Source organism: Meles meles, chromosome 17 (genome assembly GCF_922984935.1).
Source record: "Meles meles chromosome 17, mMelMel3.1 paternal haplotype, whole genome shotgun sequence".
NCBI lineage: Eukaryota > Metazoa > Chordata > Mammalia > Carnivora > Mustelidae > Meles > Meles meles.
The window spans coordinates 40,911,850-40,934,964 of NC_060082.1; the positions used below are offsets into that span (position 1 = coordinate 40,911,850).

At 37.3% G+C, this 23,115-nt stretch overlaps 2 protein-coding genes and 1 non-coding gene across 5 annotated transcripts in view; 1 reads left to right on the forward strand and 2 right to left on the reverse strand.

Moving 5' to 3' along the window:
- KLHL20 (kelch like family member 20) overlaps positions 1-2,721 on the forward strand; it is a 65,897-nt gene extending 63,176 nt beyond the window's left edge. For both annotated transcript variants that reach the window (XM_045983322.1, XM_045983321.1), the window contains one exon: positions 1,133-2,721. In XM_045983322.1, the coding sequence (XP_045839278.1) occupies positions 1,133-1,217 (85 nt within the window). In that variant the 3' untranslated portion in view covers positions 1,218-2,721. The remainder of the gene's footprint in view (positions 1-1,132) is intronic.
- A 4,161-nt stretch (positions 2,722-6,882) lies between these two features.
- CENPL (centromere protein L) lies at positions 6,883-22,936 on the reverse strand. Of its 2 annotated transcripts, none has more exons than XM_045982928.1 (5): positions 22,526-22,936; positions 18,599-18,775; positions 15,688-15,939; positions 11,315-11,857; positions 6,883-9,173 (listed from the first exon to the last, which is right to left on the reverse strand). In XM_045982928.1, the coding sequence occupies exons 2-5, from the start codon at positions 18,770-18,772 to the stop codon at positions 9,102-9,104; spliced, it is 1,041 nt and encodes a 346-aa protein (XP_045838884.1). In that variant the 5' UTR covers positions 18,773-18,775; positions 22,526-22,936; the 3' UTR covers positions 6,883-9,101. The 2 variants fall into 2 exon arrangements, with proteins under 2 accessions (XP_045838884.1, XP_045838885.1); XM_045982929.1 differs by lacking the exon at positions 22,526-22,936 and adding an exon at positions 18,969-19,017.
- LOC123928520 lies at positions 16,272-16,376 on the reverse strand. Its single transcript, XR_006815734.1, has one exon. It is a non-coding gene; the product is annotated as a U6 spliceosomal RNA (small nuclear RNA).
- Positions 22,937-23,115: the final 179 nt, after the last annotated feature.

Sequence of the window (23,115 nt, forward strand, 5' to 3'; positions counted from 1 at the left end):
GGTCCTGGGATCGAGCCCCGCGTCGGGCTCTCTGCTTGGCTGGGAGCCTGCTTCCTCCTCTCTCTCTCTCTGCCTGCCTCTCTGCCTACTTGTAATCTCTGTCAAATAAATAAATCTTTAAAAAAAAAAAAAAAAAAAAAGAGGAGCCTCCCACTTGTGGCATATTTTCTTGCATATTCAGCTTTTGGTGTTTAGATCGTTGGGAAGATTGCCAGATTTACTTTTGCTACTTAATCACTGTGATCCTACATAAGGACCTATTTCTCTGTAGCTGTCACTAAATAGAATTAGTAATATGTGACCAAGTAATATTTATGAAATTCTTAAGGATCATCTGTTGAGAATTACGATCTAAATTTTTATAGTTGCATATCCCAAACTTAAAACCAGTTTAACCTTAGAGCTGACAGAGGCTCTAATATTCTTTTCCATGTAAATCTTTAACTTTGGAGATGATCTTGTTCGCAAGTCAAAAATTAAATGCTAGGGGCGCCTGCGTGGCTCAGTTGTTAAGCGTCTGCCTTTGGCTCAGGTCATGAATGATCTCAGGGTCCTGGGATCAAGCTCCAAATTGGGCTCCCTGCTTACGGGGAGCCTGCTTCTCCCTCTCCCTCTGCTTCTTCCTGTTTGTGCTCTGTGTCTCTCTGTCAAATAAATATATAATCTACAGAAAAAAAAAACCTAGATAGCTGACTTTATTTACTCATAGCCAGGTTTGTTCCATAAAGGAGGAGGCTTGTAAGAATACATATAAGATTATTTAGGGGTAAAGCTGAGGGAAGTGTGAGTAGGAAAATAAGATAGCCATGGTCAAAACTAGACAAAAATGTAGGATATGATTCTATGTAATTGTTAGAAGTCAGTTTAGGGTGTAAAGGTGTAAGATTGTTATGCAAAATGTGGATACAATGCTCTTTTATTTTTAAAACGGTATCCTAGAAACGAGACCTTTTCACTCAATGTCTGAAATAATTCCGTTACTTGCCAGTGCTCAGTTCCAGGTCCTAATCTTTGGAAGAGATGTATGAATCTAAAAATATTAGTTATGATTTAAAAAATGTGTTTTATTAATATCTAAGTTACAGAAGAAAGTGCTTTTTACACTTTGAAATCTGATTTTCTTTCTTTGCAGGTTATATGGCGGGATGAATTACCGTCGACTAGGGGGTGGTGTAGGAGTTATTAAAATGACACATTGTGAATCCCATATATGGTGAACATCTAGAAGACAGTCGTGTACATGCCCTTCTGTATTCTGGAGAGCTTTGACTTTTGACTTTGGAGCTTTGGATAGCTCAAGAAAACATTAGAACAAGTTTTATTCGTTGCCGGTGCCTCAACATATGGAAATACAAATACAATGAAAGTACTTCAACTGCAAGATGCCATCTTTGCACAAAAATTCTCAACTCTGTGCAGAATATTTATTTTTGGTTTTAATTTATCATGGATTTTTTCTTGTTGGGTTTTTTGTCATTGTTTCGTTTTGTTTTGCTTTGGATTTAGCCTTCCTCCCACTAAAAAAAGGACAAAAAAAAAAAAAAAGAAAAAAAAAAGGAAAAGAAAAAAAAGATAAAAATTCCAAACAGTGAAAGTTTATTTTTAAGATATTAAGTTTGAAAATACTAATAAAGGGAGAAGGACTCTACATGATCTGGTTATTTCCAGGCACTCCATCCACATGACTCTGCGACTTACAAGGACTACCAGTGACAAAGATAGGTATGTATGCCAAGGGCATTGTTTAGCCATCATGCTTACACTAAGCACCAGAAGACTTGAAAATCTACGAAACAAAACAAAACAAAAAAAAAGGAAATGCTCATTTTAAATAGTACAATTCAAAAGGAATAATAAGTAGATAAAAGCAGGACTCAGACACTGAAGTTTTCATCAGTGCAAGTTTGCATCTTGTTTCCTTCCATATGAACTTGTTTCCCACTGTATTTACTTTTTTCATAATATTTTCATAGAACTTCTGCTAGCTCTAGAGCTCTGCTCAGTGCCTCTATTGAAACAGTATACCGTTCTTATATGCTGTCTTGAGAATCCGCCAATAGAATCATGTGCTACTCTGCAAAAGGTTTTGCTCAAAAATATTACTGACTGAAACAACTTTCCTTCTTGTTTCCTTATTGCTACTAAGGACCAGCAGGGAGAAATATCCTCTCCCCGGCAGTGAATACTGTTATGCAATTTACACTTGATGCTCAGGCCTGCTGAAGCTGAGGCTTACCTGTAATCACAGCCTCTAAGGGAATGAATTCTTCAGTTCATGTAATAATACACGCTAATGAGTGTGAAATTGAGGCATTTTATTAATAAAATCTTGGTTCTTTTATACAAACTATATATCATTATCCTCATCTGTAAAGCCACTGTTACTACTTTCAAATTGCACTTTCTGGTGAAAAGTTAAAATTTTTAAGGAAAAACAATGATACAAATGTCAGTGGTCAAAGTTTTGTCATTGTGTTCATAGACCAATTTTTTTTCAATGTATTTTGCAGGAAGATCCTTGATAAAGACTTTAACCACAACCAAAAGGAATAACCTTCTCCTTCTCCCTCCCCCTACTACAAAAATGTTTGGCAACTTTTGTGTTTACATTTAAAGATCATTTGCACCTTTACAAGGAAAAAAAGTATTTGGTAAACAATTGTTTACATGTATCATTTATGCTTTTTTCTAGCATGTATAACTTTTTTAAATAAAGGTAGTACTTACCATAAAAAAATTTGTGGCTGATGTTTTTTGGTGTTTGTGTCTTTGCTGTTTAGTTTCTATATCATTTATATGTCCTTTATGTAAAGTTGCAGGTACTTTCAACCTGAAGGAATAAAGGGACTGCCAGCTGGAATTATGAACTTATATATTTTATATAACAGTATTATATAACCTAACCTTTAAACTTATTTTCTGGTATAGCTCTTAGAACCATACAGTTTTGAGCTAGGACTCTTAACAATCATCTGGTCCAAACCCATCTATTTCTCTGCTCTAAGACTGAAAACCAAAGATGTCCTTCCTAAGAGTAAATATAGTCAGTGATAGGACCAACATTAAAAATCAGTTCCCCCGGGGCGCCTGGGTGGCTCAGTGGGTTAAAGCCTCTGCCTTTCGCTCAGGTCATGATACCAGGGTCCTGGGATTGAGCCCCGCATCGGGCTCTCTGCTTGGCGGGGAGCCTGCTTCCTCCTCTCTCTCTCTCTGCCTGCCTCTCTCCCTACTTGTGATCTCTCTCTGTCAAATAAATAAAATCGTAAAAAACAAAAAAAAATCAGTTCCCCCAACTCCCACTCCATTTCTCTTTCTGTGCCACACTGCCACTCCACCCCCACTTGAAACATGGCCTAGAATTAAATGTACTAACAGACTTCAAGTAAATCTGGTATGTAACATTAGAAAAATACAAGCACTTCATGAGATCCTTAGAGTGCTGCATCATTAAGTCAGTTTTCAAGATAAAACTCACTTCCCAAGATTCCACTATTGCATGTGTTTTATAGGAGCAATTCACATGGCAGTGGTTCAATAGCAGAGACCCAGGAACTACAATACTGACCAAAGTGTTCACTGGAGCCTAAAGGGTTATTTTTTCCCTCCACTGAAAGTGGTCCAGTTTTATTATTGAGAAAATGTACCTATTATATAGTGTATATATTTGCCTAGTGATTTCCACAACTGAGTGAGCTCAGAATTGGGTTGGGTTGGCAGTCCACTTCATTTTATAAATTAGTAAACTGAAGCCTAGAAAGTTTAGAAAGACATGTTAGAAACTGAACCTCATATCCACATCCCGATTCCAAATCCATTCATTGTTCTTTATACTACTCTCCAATGTGGGGGACAGCAGTTTACCCTATGTCCTCCCCTCTTACGGATCCAAGAAGAGTTGTTGATTTTTCCATCTCTTCAACTTTTTATTTGTTAGGACACAGTGGCTATCCTATGAAGAACTGGAAACTGGAAGTGACATGTGTAGCTTTAAGTAAAAAAAAATATGAATTACCTCAGTAGTGCAGGAAAATAATTTGACAAGATCCAACACGGATGCATAATAAAAACCATCAACAAATTAGGAAGAGAACTGCTTTAACCTGACAAAGGGCATGTATGAGAAACCTACAGCTAACATCATATTTAACAGTGAAATATACACTAAGATCAGGAACAATATAAAACTACCTTCTCACCACTTCTATCTGCCATTGTGGTGGAAATTCTAGCCAAGGCAATTCGGCAAGTAAAAGAAATAAAAGGCATCCAGATTGAAATTAAGTAAAACTTTTTATTCACAAATGACATTTAGTCTTACATACAGAAAATCCTAAGGAATTCACTGAAAAAATTACTAGAACAAACAAGTTCAGCAAGATCACAGGATATAAGAGCAATATATACTCACAACAGTCCAAAAATGAAATTAAGAAAGCAATTCCAAATGTGTAAAAGTGTGAGCATATTTTTAAAAGGTGTTCTCTTCAAAAACAGAAAACACATAAAATTATCTTACTGTCATTATCGAGTATGAATGGATATGGAGCTCTACTTTGAAACTTCCTGGCTACTGACCTATCCAAAATAATTTTCACTTATTTTGAAAAAAATTTTTTTGCCATTCTCAATAGCATGAAATAAATACTTAGGAATAAATTTAACAAAAAAAGTGCAATACTTGTATGCTGAAAACTATAAAATGCTGTTGAAGGAAGTCTTGAAATAAATGGGAAAATATCCCATGTTCATAGACTAGATATTAGACTTAATACCATTATGACGGCAGTACTCCTCAAACTTACCTATAGATTGAACACAACCACTATCAAAATCCCAGCTAACTTTGTTTCAAAATTGACCAGTTGATCCTAAAATTCTTTGGAAATGCCAAAGACCCAGAATAACCAAAACAATCTTTAAAAAAAAAGGAAAAGCTGGAAGACTCATACTCCCTGATTTCAAAATGTACTACAAAGCTACACTAATCAAGACAGTGTGGTACTGGCATAAGGACTAACATCAGTGACACAGAGTTGATAAGCATCTATGGCCAAATGATTTTTAAGAAAGGTGACAGAGGTAACGTGGGAAAACAAGTCTTTTTAATAAATGGAACTAGAACAAATGAATGATAAGAATGAATGAATATGCAAAATAATGAATCTGAATGCTTACCTCACCCCATACATAAAATCTCAAAATTCCAGATTACAGACCTAAATTTAAAGCTAAAATTATAAGATCCTTAGAAAAACACAAGAGTAACCCTTTGGGACCTCAGATTAAGCAATGATTTCTTAGACACAACACCAAAGGCATAAGAAATAAAATAATTGATAAGCTGGACTTCATCAAAATTAAAAACTTTTACATTTTGAAAATAAATGAGTTTACCTGGTATTTCCAATTCAAATTTAACATTACAGAGTTTCTACTTAGCTTACTTTACAATTGTGTATCTTTTATGCTCAAAATCTTGGTTCATAACATTGTTATGTTTTATCTTATTACAATGAGAAAAGAATACCAATATTATTAGTAACAAGGTAACTGAATACAACTTAAATTCCTTTGCTGCTCTTCTTTTCCTAAAATATAGGTGACAATATAAAGTCAAAATACTAGGATTTAAAAATACTAAAAATAATTCTTTGGTGATTATGGCATGAACTAAATATAGTTGGGTTTATTTATTTTGTTTTTTTTTTTTTTCCAAAGATTTTATTTATTTATTTGACAGACAGATCAGAAGTAGGCAGAGAGGCAGGCAGAGAGGGGAGGGGGAGAAGCAGGCTCCCTGTTGAGCAGAGAGCCCGATGTGGGACTCGATCCCAGGACCCTGGGATCATGACCTGAGCCGAAGGCAGTGGCTTAACCAACTGAGCCACCCAGGCGCCCTTATTTTCAGTTTTTAAGGATTGCTTTTTCTTTTTGATCTGATTTTGTTTCTAATTATATAAAACACTTACATGGCTCTAAACTATAAACAAGGAACAATGAAATAAGTTTAACTTTCATTCCTGTTCCCTTTACCCAGTTTCTTCCTTCCCCCTAATTAGTAACATTTTTATTTGTTTTGGGTTTATCCTTCCATTGTTTTTTGGAAACATAAAGGAAATACACACAAACTCACATTTTACCCATTTCTTCTACAAAAGAGAGCATACTGTATATACACTGTCCACATACTCTTCCAACAACGCCTCCTAGACATCAAGATCACTCCATGGCAGTATTAGATTATCTTCCTCAAACCTTTTTATAGTCAGATAGTGGTAATTACTGTGCAGCTACAACATAATTTATTCAAACAATCCCCCTTTGATAGGCATTTGGATTTTTTTCAGTCTTGCTATTACAAATACTATTGCAGTAGATAGCCTTGTATAGGCTTCATTTATGTTTTGCCATTGAGTTTTGGGGATAGAATGCTAGAAGTGGGACTGCTGGTTAAAGGGTAAATCCCACATAATTTTGGTAGATATTAATTTCTCTGTAGCAGTTGTACCATTTCAAACAATCTTTTAACTGTTTTTCCTTTCACTCTTGTCCACCTATAACTCATTCTCCCTCATATCTTATAAAATATATCTTTGATAATATTACTCTCCTGCTTAAAAACTTCAATGGTTCCCCATTGCATTTAGAATAAAATCCAGTTTCTTCACAGTATCTACAAAAACTTAGATGATGTGGGGCGCCTGGGTGGCTCAGTGGGTTAAAGCCTCTGCCTTCGGCTCAGGTCATGATCCCAGGGTCCTGGGATCGAGCCCCGCATCGGGTTCTCTGCTCAGCAGGGAGCCTGCTTGCTCCTCTCTCTCTCTCTGCCTGCCTCTCTGCCTACTTGAAATCTCTGTCTGTCAAATAAATAAACAAAATCTTAAAAAAAAAAAAAAAAAAAACTTAGATGATGTAGATACTGCCCCTTTCTATCAGGATTAGGTTTGGCTCTGAGCAAGAGACCCAAAGTAGCAACAGCTTACACAAGATAAAAGTTTACTTCCCTGGGGTAGTGGATGGCTCTCCGTTAAGCACTGACCCTTGCTTTTAGCTCACATCATGGTCTCAGGGTTGTGAGATCAAGTCCTGTGTTGGGCTCCGTGCTGGAAGTGGAGAATGCTTAAGACTCACTCTCTCTACCCCCCTGCTCCTACAACCCTCCCTCTCTTAGGAAAAAAAAGTTTACTTCTCCGACACATAAGTCTAGAGGACGACTACCCAGGGGTGGCAATGGGGTTCAGCTTTAAGAAGTCCCTGAAGCACAAACTCTTTTCAGACCATGCTCCACCATCCCTATGATCTAACCTGCATCTCCATGACCACAAAGAATGGCTAGAATTCTAGTCATTATAGGTGTTCCAAGCAGAAAAGATGGAAGAATAATTAAAAGGCAAAGGGTACATGCCCACTGTTTTTTAAGGAAGATTTCCTAGAGGCTCTACATGATCCTTCCATTTATAGACCATGGGTCAGAACTTAAGTCATATGACTACACCTAGCTCTGAGAAAGGCCGGAAAAGGTCTTTATTCTAGACAGCCACATGCCAAGTCAAAAATCGGGAGACATAGTGGAATAAGTCTCTGTTGCACAATTTCTTCACTTTCATCTACTACTACTCCATCCTTACTCTGCTCAAGACACACACAGACTTCCTTTGTTCCTCAAGTGAGCCAAGTTCTTAGCCATCTCAAGGCCTGTGCTCTTGCCATTTCACCTGCCTAGCACATTCTTCCACACACCTTCCCACAGCTGGTTCCCTCTCACTACTCAGGGCTCAGCTCAAAAGTCACTTCCTCAGAGAGACCTTGGACAACGATATAAAAAGTCACCCCTTTCCATAATGTACTGCCTTATTTTCTTTATAACATTTATCTCAACTGAAATTATTTTTACCTTCCTCCACTAGAATATAATTTCCACATGACAGGGATCGTCATATAGCAGTCTTCACTGCTATACCCCTATTGCTCAATACAATTTCAAGTACAACATAGGAGCTTAATATTAGTTAAATGAATGTGACTGTCTGACTCCAAAGCCCATGCTTTTTCCACTATCCCTGCTATTCATGGTATATGTGAAATAATACCCCAATCCACAAGTTAACCGTTGTTTTTAGAATGACAGCCTATTAAAGTTACAAATTTTAAAAAACATCATTTGCAAAGTAAAACAAAATCTTCCTATGCTCAATAAATTAAAATTAAGAGACATAGATATAGCAAGTTGGGCAAGTCTCCCAGGGTGCTTGAACTCATAGTTTGCATCTATAAAATGGAAGAGCTGTTTAAAATGCATTCACTTAACCTGCAGATATTTACTAAGTACTGTGCTAAAGCAAGATTAGGGACATGAAAGTTAAGATAATTTCTGCCCGCAAGAGACTCATGGTTGCCTCTGATTCCATATGATTGTTGGCTTGTAACATTTGTGCTAGAGAAAAAGACCACAATTCTCGTTCTTGAGACATTTAAGATCTGTCACCAAGACACTGATAAACACACTACTTCATTTTAAAAGTAAATATTTAATTCAACATTGCAATAAGAATTGAACAATATTAAAAATAGAAGCATATTAGTGGCTTTAAAAAGTGTATGTTAATCTCTAGTTTCCTTTGGAGATTTTAATTGCCAGCTCTCTACAGTGAAATGATACAAGGAAAATGTCTTTAAAAGACAGAAATTCTCTCTGGATCCAACTCTAAAATGCTTAAAAGGAACTGACGATTTTAAAGACCCAAATCAGAAATAATATTAGAAATACCTCATTTGAATCCTAAAAATTTGATGCAATAAACATTACATATTTTTTAGAAAGATGGTCCAAGAAAATAACTCAGCATTTTTTAGACACTGGCATCCCAGATCATCATGACTATTATGGAGCACCTGGCTGTGATTCATTCACTACCACCTTCTTTTTTCTTCTAGATCCTTCTTGAATTCCATTCCATCTGGGCAATTCCAAAGGCACTGAGAGGAAAACAGATGCAGAGACAGATGCTTATTTCTCCTGCGGGGCCTCTCAGCATAGCAATTAGGCAAATAATCAGTGAGAAAAAAGCATATAATCCATCATTCATAGTCCCCACAAGACTTCAATCAATTTGAAAAATTGCCAGTTCTGTCAAATATGCCAAGACTCCAATAAGGTATTTATGACACAGAATCTGAAAAAAAAAACACACACACACACAAAACAGATACTTAAAATCAGAATTATGATAATGAAGCAGTTTGATATTTGATAAATTTTCCAGGCTTATTTTAAATTCCACATCTGGAAGCTAACATGAACCCAAACCACTGCTGCTCTAAGTCAAATAAATTTTGTTCTATTTAATGAAGACTAGTGACTTTAATAAATATACAACTATTAGTCAGTGGTGCTTAGAAATAAGTAAAGTTCTTAATTTTTTCTGATTTCCACAGATAGGCTAACTATGTATATAAAGAGTAAGGAGAGGAAGGGGATATCTCTGAACCCCTTGGATTTCTATGCAAAATAAGTATGCACATTTTCTACAAAGAGGTTCCATACCTTCCTTCTTTTCAAAGGGATATAGGATTCCAAAAGTACCTTGTAGAAACTAAGCAGATAGCAGAAACCTGGTTAATACACTAATTTCAAACTTTTGAGAGGCAGTACACTGTTGCTGTTAAAGGCATAAGCTCAGATGACTGGGTTCAAATTCAAACTCCACTAATTAGCTATTTGATCTTGGGGAACCTACTTATCCTCTGTGCTAATTTCCTCTTCACAACCTATCTCAATAGGTTGTTGTGAAAACTGAATGAGACGGTATATACAAAATGCTTTGTAATGCCTGGCACAATTACTGCTTAATAAAAGTTCACTATCAAAAAAAAAATGTTTAAATGTTAGCTATCACCATGGCATTATATGAAGGTAGGAGCCAGTCACCATCTTAAATCATTAAGGAGGCTCTTAGTGGGGCTCCTGGGTGGCTCAGTAGGGTAAGCATCTGACTTGATTTTGGCTCAAGTCATGATCTCGGGGTTGTGGGATCGAGCCTGGAGTCAAGCCCTGACCTGCGCTCCACACTCAGCATGGAGTCTGCTTATCCGTCTCCCTCTGCTCTCCCCTCCCACTCACTTGCTCTATCTCTAAAATAAATAAAATAAAAAAAAAAAGAGGCTCTTAGATATAGTATAGACCAGATAAAATCAATGTGTTTAAGAACCACCTTTATATTCATAATAACACATTATACGAAGCAGTTTTTAAATGCAGTTTACTAATAGAGTGTGGGCATATGACCACAAAATCTTAAATACACAAGGACTTCATGAACACTGAATTCTGAGGTGCTAAAATGGAATTTTTTTCCTTTTATGATATAAAATTAAACAAGGTATGGTATAATCTTTCAAATGTTTCACTGAAAACCAAAGAAATAAATTTAACGTCATGACCCAGTACAAGCAAATGATACAGTCACTTTTATATTTTCTATTACATATCTTTCTTTTGTTTTTTAAAGCTGGTCTCTTCCCATCAAAATTATTTTCCTACTTACTATTGCAATAGGACCTTCAATTAGAAAAACACTAATACAGTGATTATAGAGTATGAGCTTTTTGGAATCTAAGAGATAAGCATTCAAATACTGACTCCTCCTCTGACTAAGCTATTCTGCTGGTATCATTTTCATTTAACTTGGTCTGTTCCCTTGTTTTAAAAATAAAATGTGGATAAAAACACCTACTACAGGGTTGCTCTAAAGGTTCAAATTAAGGTGTATTAAACTCCTAGCATAGTCACAAGCTCAATATTCGCTGTTTACTATGGCTACATTTTAAAACATTTTAAATATATTAATATATTTTATTATATTTAGGTGCCCACTCTCAGTTTATTTCTGATATTTCCTCTAGTAAGTATTTCATAGAGAGTAAAACAACGTCAATTATTTCCTTCCTAGGGAGAGAAAAGCCTAGATGACATCTTAGTTATGTATTTCTGGCTATAATTTTCTGATCTCACATACAAAATCCTCTGTTGCTCCGATAATTATTTCAAAGTTTGACAAAACAATTTTTAATATTTCAAAATTACTACAGAATAATTCTTATTACCAAAGTCTGTAGCTCACAGCATACAGTATTCTCCCATTATAAAGCTATATCTAGAGACTGAAGACTTTCTAGTAACTCATTTATAAAGCATAAATTATCCTACTGTCTCAAATTAGCATTAAATGTGTTTCTTCAATGTAGCAAGTGCATACATTTTGAAAGCTATGTAACAAAAAGGAAAAATTACTTAACTAGATTTGTTCAAACTAACCTTTATTTTTCCATCAGTATGTGCTGAAGCTACAGATGTAGAAACACGGACCAATCTTGTGGCTGATAAATGAATTTTGAAATGCCTATGGAAATGTGAATAAAGACAGTCCATAAATAAGTCAACTTCTTCCTGAGTAACTTCCCCAGGGGTTTTGTGGACACTGTCCCACAAAGCTTTTGCATCCTCTGGATGTATGGCATAAGAAATGTCCAGACTTTGAGGGCTACAGGGTACAGACCAAAGAAATTCAGTAGCAGCCAAATACTGGTCCATTTTGCATGCAGTCCACATAGCAGCCATCCAGGAAAGATTAAAAGCATTGATTGCTAAGGGACTAAAATAACAATCGAAAGTTTTCTGAAACCACGTTCCTACTATGGCTGTATTTGTCTCTGCTCCATTTGCAAGGAATAAGGGTACACAGGTGAAATCTTCTGAAACAGTCTCCAGAAGACTGTCTCCAAATATACAGCAGAACCAACCAGTCCACAACACTTTATGTTCTCTGTTCTCAGATGCCAATTGAGATTTTGACAGAATCTACAAAGAAAAAAAAAAGGTTCATTAAATTCAAAAGTACAGGGACGCCTAGATGGCTCAGTGGGTTAAAGCCTCTGCCTTCAGCTCAGGTCATGATCCCAGAGTCCTGGGATCGAGCCCCGCATCACGCCCTCTGCTTAGCTGGGAGCCTGCTTCCGTCTCTCTCTCTTTCTGCCTGCCTCTCTGCCTACTTGTGATCTCTGTCAAATAAATAAATCTTAAAAAAAAAAAAAATTCAAAAGTACACTTACTCCAAATTACATCTTCTCAAAATTAGTACATTTAAAAATAAGAAGATATGTTGTACTGCTTGCCAAAAAAACACAAAGGAAATAATCTCCCTAATCATCATTAGGCTTTATCAAGTTAATTGACATTCCTCCTAATATTCTTATTAGGACATGATATATGGATGGCAAGATCTTGGTGCAGCCAATATGTAAAATATGGAATGCCAATATAGTGTAACCAAGTACACTATCCTGAAAAAAAAAAAAAAATCTCAAAATCTCAACTTCAGAAGGGACTATAAAAAGTTACCAAATCCAATGTGCTTGAATTCTTCCATAAGGAATAATTCAGGATTTCCCAAGGCAGCTCTATCAACTTAAAAATGTTCTTTCATTTGTTAAGCCCACAGTTTCCATCCGCAGGTCCTGTTTTCTTCCTTATGTGCATGTAGAACAAATCAAATCTAATTTCTCTTCTACAGTCAAATATTTGATGATCTGTATCATATGTAATGTCAAGTTCAACATCTCTAGTTTCTTCAACTATTCCTCCTATGACATACACGTTATCCTGGTCACTCTGAAATTCTTCGGCATGGAAGTCATTCATAAGTGAATGTAATCACTTCAAAAAGACCTGATTAAAGGACTGTTACCATCTTTAACCTAGATTTTACTACTATTAATATAATCTTGGATTCAGTAGTGTTCTAATTTTTAGTTGACAGCTTTACATAAATTATCCCTATTCATTTTTATTATGAATAGGTAAATCTCAGGGCACCGGGGTGGCTCAGTCAGTTAGGCAGCCAACTCTTGATTTCGGCTCAGGTCATGATCTCAGGGTCATGATCTCAGAATGAGCCCCACATCAGTGCTCAGCAGGGAGTCTGCTTGAGACTCTCTTCCTTTCCCTCTGCCCCTCCCCCTGCTTGTGTACTCTCTAAAGTAAATAAACCTTTAAAAAGAAAAAAAAAAGTGGGGCGCCTGGGTGGCTCAGTGGGTTAAAGCCTCTGCCTTCGGCCTCAGGTCATGATCTCAGGGTCCTGGGATCGAGCCCCGCATCGGGCTCTCTGCTCTGCAGGGAGCCTGCTTCCTCCTCTCTCTCTGCCTGCCTCTCTGCCTACTTGTGATTTCTGTCTGTCAAATCAATAAAATATTTAAAAAAAAAAAAAGAAAAAGAAAAAAAAAGTAAACCTCCCCTAATATAGAGAGGCAGTATATTTATTCCTATTAAAATTTTAATCTCTTTCAATTTGACCCATTGTGCCAATCCATTCAGATTTTTTAGAATCTTGATTATGTTTCCCAGCAGACTAACATTTCAAACTTCAAATATCTAAACTACAGGATAAACAGACCTTCCAGATACTCATAGTTTTAAAGTCTGACGAGGATAAAGTGAAGATCACAGCCCAGTATCATATCCTTTTAGAGATAATAATTTTAACAACTACTTTTAGCATATTTCTCCTTCTTGTTCAAGAGAGTGTAAGAGACTCAAAAGCCATGAAGCCCAGATAGGTCTATCACACTTTCATAACCTAAAAGTTCTGTAACACTATGAAGAAATGAGATTACTTCGGTCACTATTAGGACACTCTAATAAGAGCTCAAGAGGTCATGTCTATTCCTGAAAGAATATTTGCCTGTTGACATGCAAATCACATCCCTTCTCTGGGCATTTGACAAAGACTGCTAAAAATAGGTACCCGGTAGCTATTTTTCCTTCCACAATAAAACTGTGCTTTTAATGAGGTGGCAAAGTACCCACTAAAAAAGAAAAATTTCCTAGTCTGCCTTCCAACTGGAATTTAAAAAGAAGTTGTTGGGTCTTAGAATCTCATTAAAGGTTTACTCAGTGGCAGGCACCCTCTTTGCCCTCCTACTTCCTGCCTGGAACTTGCAGACAATATTTAGAGTTTCAGGAGCCAAGTCAGACTACATGCAACCTTACAGAGAGAAGCCATGCACCAAGGATGAGAGAAGGCAGAAGGAGCCTAGATTATTCATTCATAAAACATATGCCAGCCTTGAACACCTTACCTCCAAACACTTTTTTGTAAGACAAATGGCTCTATCTATTAAACCTCAAGACAGACATTTTAATCACAGTTATTTAGGCTTTCTGTTTTACACAGCTAAACCTAATCCTAGGAATCTTGAAGATCCTTGTCAATATCATGACCTACACCAGGGGTTAGCAAATTTTTTCTGTAGAAGTCAGATAGTAAATATTTTAGGCTTTGCAAGACACATTGTCTCTGTAGAAAATACTAAACTTGCTTTTGGAGTACAAAAGCAGCCTCAGACAGTATGTAAACAATGAGAGGAGCATTGTTCTTATTTACAAACACAGCAACAAAAACAAGTAACAGGTCAGATTTGGCCTGTAGGCCATAGTTTGCTGACCCCTGATATACACAAATAAGCAAAATTGGGCCTTTTTGACTATTTCAGAATTTAATTTATAATGACTAAGATGAGTTCACTCAAGAAACAGAAGTAGCAAGCATGAATAATAAATCCAGTTTCTTAATCAATCCAAAGATAGTCATATTACTTTTAAATACTACACACAGGAAGGAATGTTACATTTCTTTTTTTTTTTTTAAGATTTTATTTATTATTTATTTGACAGACAGAGATCACAAGTAGGCAGAGAGGCAGGCAGAGAGAGAGAGGGGGAAGCAGGTTTCCCGCTGAGCAGAGAGCCTGATGCGGGGCTCGATCCCAGGACCCTGGGATCATGACCCGAGCCAAAGACAGAGGCTTAACCCAGTGAGCCACCCAGGTGCCCCAGAACGTTACATTTTTAAGAGTAACTTGGCATGATACCTCACAATATACGATGATAGATTATATATGTATATACATATACATATTTTTTTGCTAAAATTCCACTTCTAGGAATTTAGTCTGGATTTATGCAGGTTTACTTACAAAAATGTAGTATTCTTAATGACATGAGTAATTATAATATTATTACTATTTTTTTTAAAAAGGCCATATGCAAAAGGGCAATATGATCCCAATTTTAATAGATCCACATAGCCACACAGATGCATCTGTGTTCATGAGAGATACTGACCTATAGTTTTAGTAATCTTCATGTAGTTTTAGTATTGGGGAATGCTGGCCTCACAGAATGAGTTAATCTCATTCTATTCTCTGAAGAGACTGTAGAGACTGTAAAGAACTGAAATAATTCCTTCCTTAAATGTTTGGCAGAATTCACCGGTGAACCCATCTGGGCCTGATGCTTTCTACTTTGAAAAGTATTGACTCAATTTTTTAATAAATAGAAGCTTACTCAGATCATCTACTGTCAAATAGACGTATACCAAAATGTTAAACTGTGGTTTTCAATTTTCTTTGTATTTTTGTGTATTTTATGATAAACATGACTATAATGTAATTGGAAAAAAACTTAAGTTGGCCATATCTAATTACTCTAATTTGGTTAAACGAGACATAAGATAGGTTATAAATCACAAGTTTAAGTTTTTTTATAAAACGGTAAGAAAATACCACAATTTCTAAACCATGACAGTGCAGATTCTTCCCCCCTGGAAAGGAAAGATTGGTTATATAACATACCTGGACGAGAAAGGCTTCAGGGTCTCTTTGTGTTCCTTTCATTCCTAGGAGAGTGGAGAAAGTCACTTTGATGTTGAAGTCTTCTCCCACTTCCACAGCAAGTCCTTTTTGCTTCTCAGCAGCAATAAATGCACTCAGAAGTCTAGAATACTCTTTGAGATTAGTATAGGAGAATTTATACAGGGGAGTTAAACTATATAAAGTCCATTGTTTATGCAGAAGGAATGCAACTTTTTGAGGATCATTATCTTCCTACAGAAAAAAAAATCAAGACAAAAGAAGTTTAAATTCTAATATACTAATATTTCCTAATTCTTAATTACAGTATTTTAAATATTTAATACCAATCCATTACTGGGTACCTAATCTTTACACTCCAGCCAAAACAGAGTTTGCAGGACTCTGAAGATCCCTGAACAAGCCTTTTCATTTGCTGTATCTTCACTTTGGAATATTCTTCCCACATGTGTTCATATGGCATGTTCTTCCTTTCCTTCACTCAGGTTTGTCCAATGTCACTCAAGAGGCCACCCTATCTAATTTTGTCTCACTCCAATTTTGTCACTTTACAGATGCTTTTTTTTAAAAATATGGAATGCTTCATGAATTTTTGTGTCATTCGTGTGCAGGGGCCATGCTAATCTTCTCTGTATTGTTTCAACTTTTTTTTTTTTTATTTGACAGACAGAGATCACAATCAGGCAGAGAGGCAGGCAGAGAGAGAGGAGGAAGCAGGCTCCCTGCCGAGCAGAGAGCCTGATGCAGGGCTCAATCCCAGAACCCTCAGATCATGACCTGAGCCGAAGGCAGGGGCTTTAACCCACTGAGCACCCAGGCGCCCCTATTGTTCCAATTTTAGTATATGTGCTGCTGAAGCAAGCACACTTTCTATCTCCTTAACCCGCTTTTTTTTTCTCACAGCATTTATTACTATACGACATGATATGTTTACTGGATTTTTATTGTTTGATTCCTTACTAGAGCATGAGTATGATAAGAACAGGGATTTTGCCTATTTTACTAGGCATTGTATCTCTAGCTTCTAGAACACCTGCTCAATAAATATTTATTGGATGAACATTTATGTTTCACCTTTAGAAATTTTAAATTATAGATTTTGAAAATAGTAACTATTCCTGGAGCATTTAATTTAATTAGTTTTAATTATGTAATTTTCTTAAATGTTTGGCAGTAAATCCACTCTATGACACGATGTCAAATTCAGCAGATTAAATAAAAAGATACTTCGGAGCATTTCTACCATGCTCTATTAGAACCACGGGTACCATCAAAAACAAAAACACTTCCTTCCTATTGGCCCTATGGCATTATTGAGGGTCTTCACATACATCCCCATAAAGGTTCCTACTTTGATCCGAATTGAAAATTTCTATAAAATCCACACTTTCTGACACAGTCTTATAGCTCCAACTATCTTTTGGAACTTTCATTACAGTTGTCTACTTGATAAAAATATTTCTTCTGACTAGAGTGTTCATGGAAACTTTTATAAAACTTGTATAAAAAACTATAAACTTTTTTCTTGTTATGATCAAAAGGTATGGGGAAATTACTTATTTCGCAGCAATAAGGAAATGAATTGAACATTCCAATCTTTATTTTATATACAATTTCCATTTTATGGTTAGGAACTATCACTTTCATTACCAGCACTAGTAATTTAAGAAACTTTTCAGAAAGAAGCAAAAAATTTTCCCATATCTCAAGAGATATGAGGCACACAACATGGACAAGAAAATAAGACTCCAGGGAGGATGCGGGTGACTGATCAGCCAGACTCCTTACTATGTTCCTCAAAACCACACACCAAACCCACACTGACTAGGGTTTTATTTCATGTTCCAGTGAAATCACAAATTACTCATGTTATAAATGTTCAGAGTTGTTTATGAATAATCAAAACAGAGAAGTTGCTGTAGACAAATTGGAGACAATATAAACACCAAAATAATTTAGTAATGATTTAGAAAAATTTGAAAAACAAAAATTAAGTCTGATAAATTATTAAGTGGAGGAGAAATAAGAAGGGTTTACAATAGAAGCCAAAGGCTGGTTGGTAAATATGCAGCAAATGGGAGTTGGAAAATCATGATATTGTGATCATAATGATAAAGACAGAATCAGGCAAATATTATCGATGGATGTTAAGTATGAGGGGAAATTTAGAGAGGAACAGAATATTTACATTATCCTAAAGTGTCTCCCAGACTGCTTATCAGATGCAGAGATGAATAAAACAGTAATTACTGAGCCAACACTTGACAGGATGATCAAAACTGACATCACCTCTGTGGTACCAGATCTTATTCCCCAAGAAGGACACGACAGCCTCTACGCTGCATTCCCGCCAATATGTGACTTCAATCTAACCACGAGGAAACATCAGACAAATAAAAAATGAAGAATATTCAATTTAAAAAGGAAAAGGGAGGAAACTACATTCTTCAAAATGTCAATGTCATAAAAATTACAGAAATACTGTGGAAATGCTCCAGATTAAAGGAAATTAAAAGACATAACAGAGGTGGTATTGATAGTGTGAATAACTGTTTTTGCTATTTCTCATTTTATTACCTGAGAGATTAAGAAGATACTAAAAATACTATTAAAAAGTAACAAAAGTCAGGGCGCCTGGGTGGCTCAGTGGGTGAAAGCCTCTGCCTTCAGCTCAGGTCATGAACCCAGGGTCCTGGGATCGAGCCCCGCATCGGGCTCTCTGTTCAGCAGGGAGCCTGCTTCCTCCTCTCTCTGTCTCTGCCTGCCTCTCTGCTTACTTGTCTGTCAAATAAATAAATAAAATCTTTAAAAAAAAAAAGTAAGAAAAGTCAAAACGTTTTGCTCACAGATTTTCTCAATTATTGAGTAACATGAAGGAACACAAAAGGCATACCTGTAATTGTGAACACTGAGGAATTTTCCTTCGAGGTGGCGTTGGAATAAATGAAGTCTGCTTCCTGACTGATTCTAATCGTTTCTGCAAAGGGGTGGCACCTATAAAGTAATCTTTAAGCCTTGAGGATGCACTATGCCTAGGAGTCGATCCTGGTGTATCATAAGAATCCATGATCTACATAAAAAGAAATAAAACCAGAATTCTAAACACTAAAAAGTTAATTCAGGCTCACAGCTTCACTGATTCTTCTTCTCCTTGCTATAAAGTTCTTTCTTTCCCTTCTACTCCCTGCCCTCCCCCCCCACCCCAGTTTTGACTTTTTAACCAAGTTCTCATTGGCTATAGGCTACTTTTAAGAATATCTTACCGGGGGCGCCTGGGTGGCTACCTCTGCCTTCGGCTCAGGTCATGATCCCAGTGTCCTGGGATCAAGCTCCATATCGGGCTCCCTGCTCGGCAGGAAGCCTGCTTCTTCCTCTCCCACTCCCCCTGCTTGTATTCCCTCTCTTGCTGTGTCTCTCTCTGTCAAATACATAAATAAAATCTTAAAAAAAAAAAAAAAAAAGAATATCTTACCAATGCCTCAAACACAGAATGTTCAAAACTAAATTCAACTCCCTCCCATTCTCCTCCCAAAATTAGCTGGTCCATTTTCAAATTCCCGTCAATTTTCTATGTTAAAATTCATTTAAAGTGGCTCTTGAACATGTAGTCATTAAGCAGATTCTTTCGAGTTTTTCCTTCAACAGTCTCTGTCACCCATTCCCAAAGCTACTTCTAGGTTCTTATGACCATATCTAAGGGTCATCCATTCTTCAGTAATGACACTTTATCATTAGTCGCTGTGCAAAAAACTTTACAGTGATGAGAAAAATGCTACTTTTCTGCTATTTAAGATCTCTCATCATTCAGCTTGCCCTTATCCTACTTCTCCTAGACATAAACATATTCTTGTCTTCATGTTTTTGCCTATCAATCATGTTCCTTATCTGAAGTGTCCTTTTTCCATTCCACCTCCTTTAGGACCATGCTTGAATTTGATCTCTTTCCAAGTAGTAGGGTTTTGTTAATCTTTTTTCCCCAGATACACTTCTGTCTGTATCAATAGCTCATTCCTGGAAGCAATGTGTATGGGGGCATGGCTGCGTGTGTATAGAATGAGGTCTCGGGGGTAAATATTTTTTTAAAGCCCAAAAACCCTCTAGATGAGTCTAACAAAATCTCTCAATAATATTTCATAAAATGTTTAGAGATTAATAAAATACCACCCCACAAAGCTCTCCTTAATCATCTTGTCTATATCACCATTTTGGCCCACATTCATACACTTCCTTGTACAATTTTTTTGGTGTGCATTTTTTCTCTTCCCAACAAGACAAAAATACTTTGACTGAAATCATGCTTTTTATGTCTCTTTTACAATTATCCTAATGTAATGCTGAGTGTTCTTTAATTGTTAGCAAGTATTGTGGATTGTCTTTTTATTTATTTTGTAGTTTCAAGTTTTTCTTTAAACTCCAGTTAGTTAACATACAGTGTAATAGTAGTTTCAGGAGTAGAATTTAGTGATTCATCACTAATATACAACACCCAGTGCAAGTATCCTCCTTAATACCCATCACCCATTTAACTCATCCTCTCTCTGCTCACCTCCCCTAACAAGTATCGGTTTAAATGAACAGAAGAATTTCCTAAAACTCTGAAATTATAACTTTCATTAAAAGAAATTATGATTTAAAAATTACAATAAATAAAAATAACAATAATTACTCCTAAGTATTGGCACAGTTACCCTTTGATAAAAGTTTTTCACAAATGAAAACTTGTAGGGGCACCTGGGTGGCTCAGTTGGTTAACAGTCTGCCTTAGGCTCAGGTCATGATTCCAGGTATGCCCACGCACGCTCTCAAATAAATAAAAATCTTTTTAAAAAATGAAAACTTGTATTTATTACTATATTTAAATTTCATTATGTCCAAATAGGGCACTCTCTGTGTCTTGCACAAAACTTCACAGGTTAAATATGTAGTTCTCAAATGTTCAGATAACACCCAAGGAACATCATACACCACACAACTTAAATAGCAGCTACTTTAAAGCATTCTACCTTTAAATGCATACTGAATTACATCTACAGTTTTAGAGCACCTGGGTGGCTCAGTCAATTAAGAGTCTGCCTCCTGATTTCGGCTCAGGTCATGATCTCAGGGTCATAGATTGAGCCCTGTTTCGGGCTCTGCACTGGGCATGGAGCCTGCTTGAGATTCTCTCACTATCCCTCTCCCTCTGCCCCTATACCTACCCTTCACTGGTGCTCTGTCTTTAAACAAATAAACAAACAAATGGGGGTGTGTTTAATCTGTCCCATCTACACAGAATGCTTCTCTCAAATTTTTATTTGGATTAATGGCTAACATTTATTGAATATTCATCAGGTGCCAGGTACTTGTCCAAGCCCCTAACAAATACTGTCTCATTTAATCCTCAAACCCCATGAGGCGGTTTATTATATTCCCAGCTGACAGACAAAAAGACAAAGAAGTTAAATAATTTGCTAAACTCATACAGGTAAAGAAGGCAAGAACCAGGATTTGAACCCAGATAGTATAATGCCGGAGAGGATGCGCTTATCTCTTTCTTTCACATTGCCTTTCAATAGAGATCAATTTCAAGGCAAAAGAAGCCCTGCTGAATTTGACTCCTTAAAAGAAAAATGCTATGAATTCCAAAAAAAGATTTAAAAAATCTGTCTAGGTGAGATAAAGACTATTAGACTGAGACAGTAGGTTTTGAGAAAAACCTTCCCTAAGTATTTAATATTATGATAATGTGAAATATCCCAGTCCATGCATGAAAGATCAGAAAATGACTTATGTCTATTTTATCCTCTCACTCTGCACTCCGTAATGGGTAGTTTTGCCCTGCCCAATAAGTTAGAGGTTCAAAATATATCTTGACTCATTAGTGTCCCAGTCTTAACCCCTTTCCCCAGTCCATAACCAGTGATCCATAGACCCTACTTCTATCTTGTCATTACCTTGCTGGAGATCCCATAACAATTCCCACTCATCTTTCAGATGAAGTCAGAACTTCTCTGAGTTTCATGGTACCTTATGTGATCTTATTATCTGCCACTATTCAGGTTCATTTTCTACTCCAGAAGTTCTCAGCCCAAGATCTATGGACAAAATCCAACAACCCTAGGTTGTATGAAAATGTCTTATGCATGTGTATTTGCTGGTGGAAGGGCAGGAAGAAAGGTCCCATAGACAATTTTTGCAAAGGTTAAGAACCACTGCCGTAGGGGCACCTGGGTGGCTCAGTGGGTTAAAGCCTCTGCCTTCGGCTCAGGTCATGATCCCAGGGTGCTGGGATCGAGCCCCGCATCGGGTTCTCTGCTCAGCGGGGAGCCTGCTTCCCCATCCCTCTCTGCCTGCCTCTCTGCCTACTTGTGATCTCTGTCAAATAAATAAATAAAATCTTTTAAATAAAGAAAAAAAAAAAAAAAGAACCACTGCCCTAGAGAGATCATTACCCTACTGCCTCCCTTCCTGCCTGTCATGTTCGCCTCTGCTCCCTAACTTTTTTACTCAGCCTACAGCCAACTAAGAAGGCTGCTCTCCTCCCACATGCCTGACCAAATGCAACGCATCCTGGAGGTTTCACGTCCTCAGAAGCTGTCCGGTATCCAGAGTTATCACCAGCTCTTCTTGCACTTGTAGTTCATAACACAGTTACAACTTAGTTGTTTTTCCTGTGGTAGACCCTGACTTAATTCACTGTTGACACTGTCACCAATACCCAAATCCGAATGCCAAGCACGCAGCGTGCAGCCACCTAAACACACAAGTGTTGTAAAGATAACGAGCACACCGCAGGGCAAAACATAAAGTGTCCGGTCTGGACAAAGACAAAGGGTCTTACCAATAAGATGCCGTGAGGACGCTGTCACCCATTCCGGCTTCACGAATCACTCTTCAAGTCTGGTTCCAAAACTAGGTAGAACATAAACTCCCCTGAAGTTAAAAAAAAAAAAAAAATCGCCAAAACGGCAGCTGAGACAGAGTTCGGAAGGAATCCTTGACCCCTTCAAATTCCCTCTCGCTCCACAATAACTGGGTTCACCAGGGAACAAACTGTTTCCTCAGACGTCCGGCGACTTCACCCCAGGAGGGGCATTTCCGCTGAACCAGCCACCAGCTCTGCGACCCTCGCTCCTGCGAAGTCGGCTTCTGCCAGAGAAGAGAAGGGATAAGGGGCAGGGGGTCCCAACTCGCCCCTCTCCACTAGAACCCTTCAGAGGCCCAGCTAGCTCTGAACTCCCGCCTTTGAGAAGCGGCACCCTAGGGCTCAGTCGCCGCCTCAGTTTAAAATAGTTTCCCGTCTCGCTCTGCGGCCGGACGCCGGAAGCCTCCCTGGTGCGGATTACACGTTAGTGAAGCGACTACGGTCGCCATTTTAACTGAGGTCGAGCGACCTGACTGTAATCGTCAACGTGGCTAATAGCGCTGCGT

What these genes read in the sequence shown, in the direction of transcription:
- CENPL (XM_045982928.1), bottom strand. Translation starts at nt 18,772, where the DNA reads ATGGATTCTTATGATACACCAGGATCGACTCCTAGGCATAGTGCATCC. An exon ending in CTCAGTGTTCACAATTACAG is followed by an intron (nt 15,940 to 18,598) that starts GTATGCCTTTTG and finishes TTTTTTCTGTAG; the next exon opens with GAAGATAATGATCCTCAAAA. An exon ending in ATACTGATGGAAAAATAAAG is followed by an intron (nt 9,174 to 11,314) that starts GTTAGTTTGAAC and finishes TTTTTTTTTCAG; the next exon opens with ATTCTGTGTCATAAATACCT.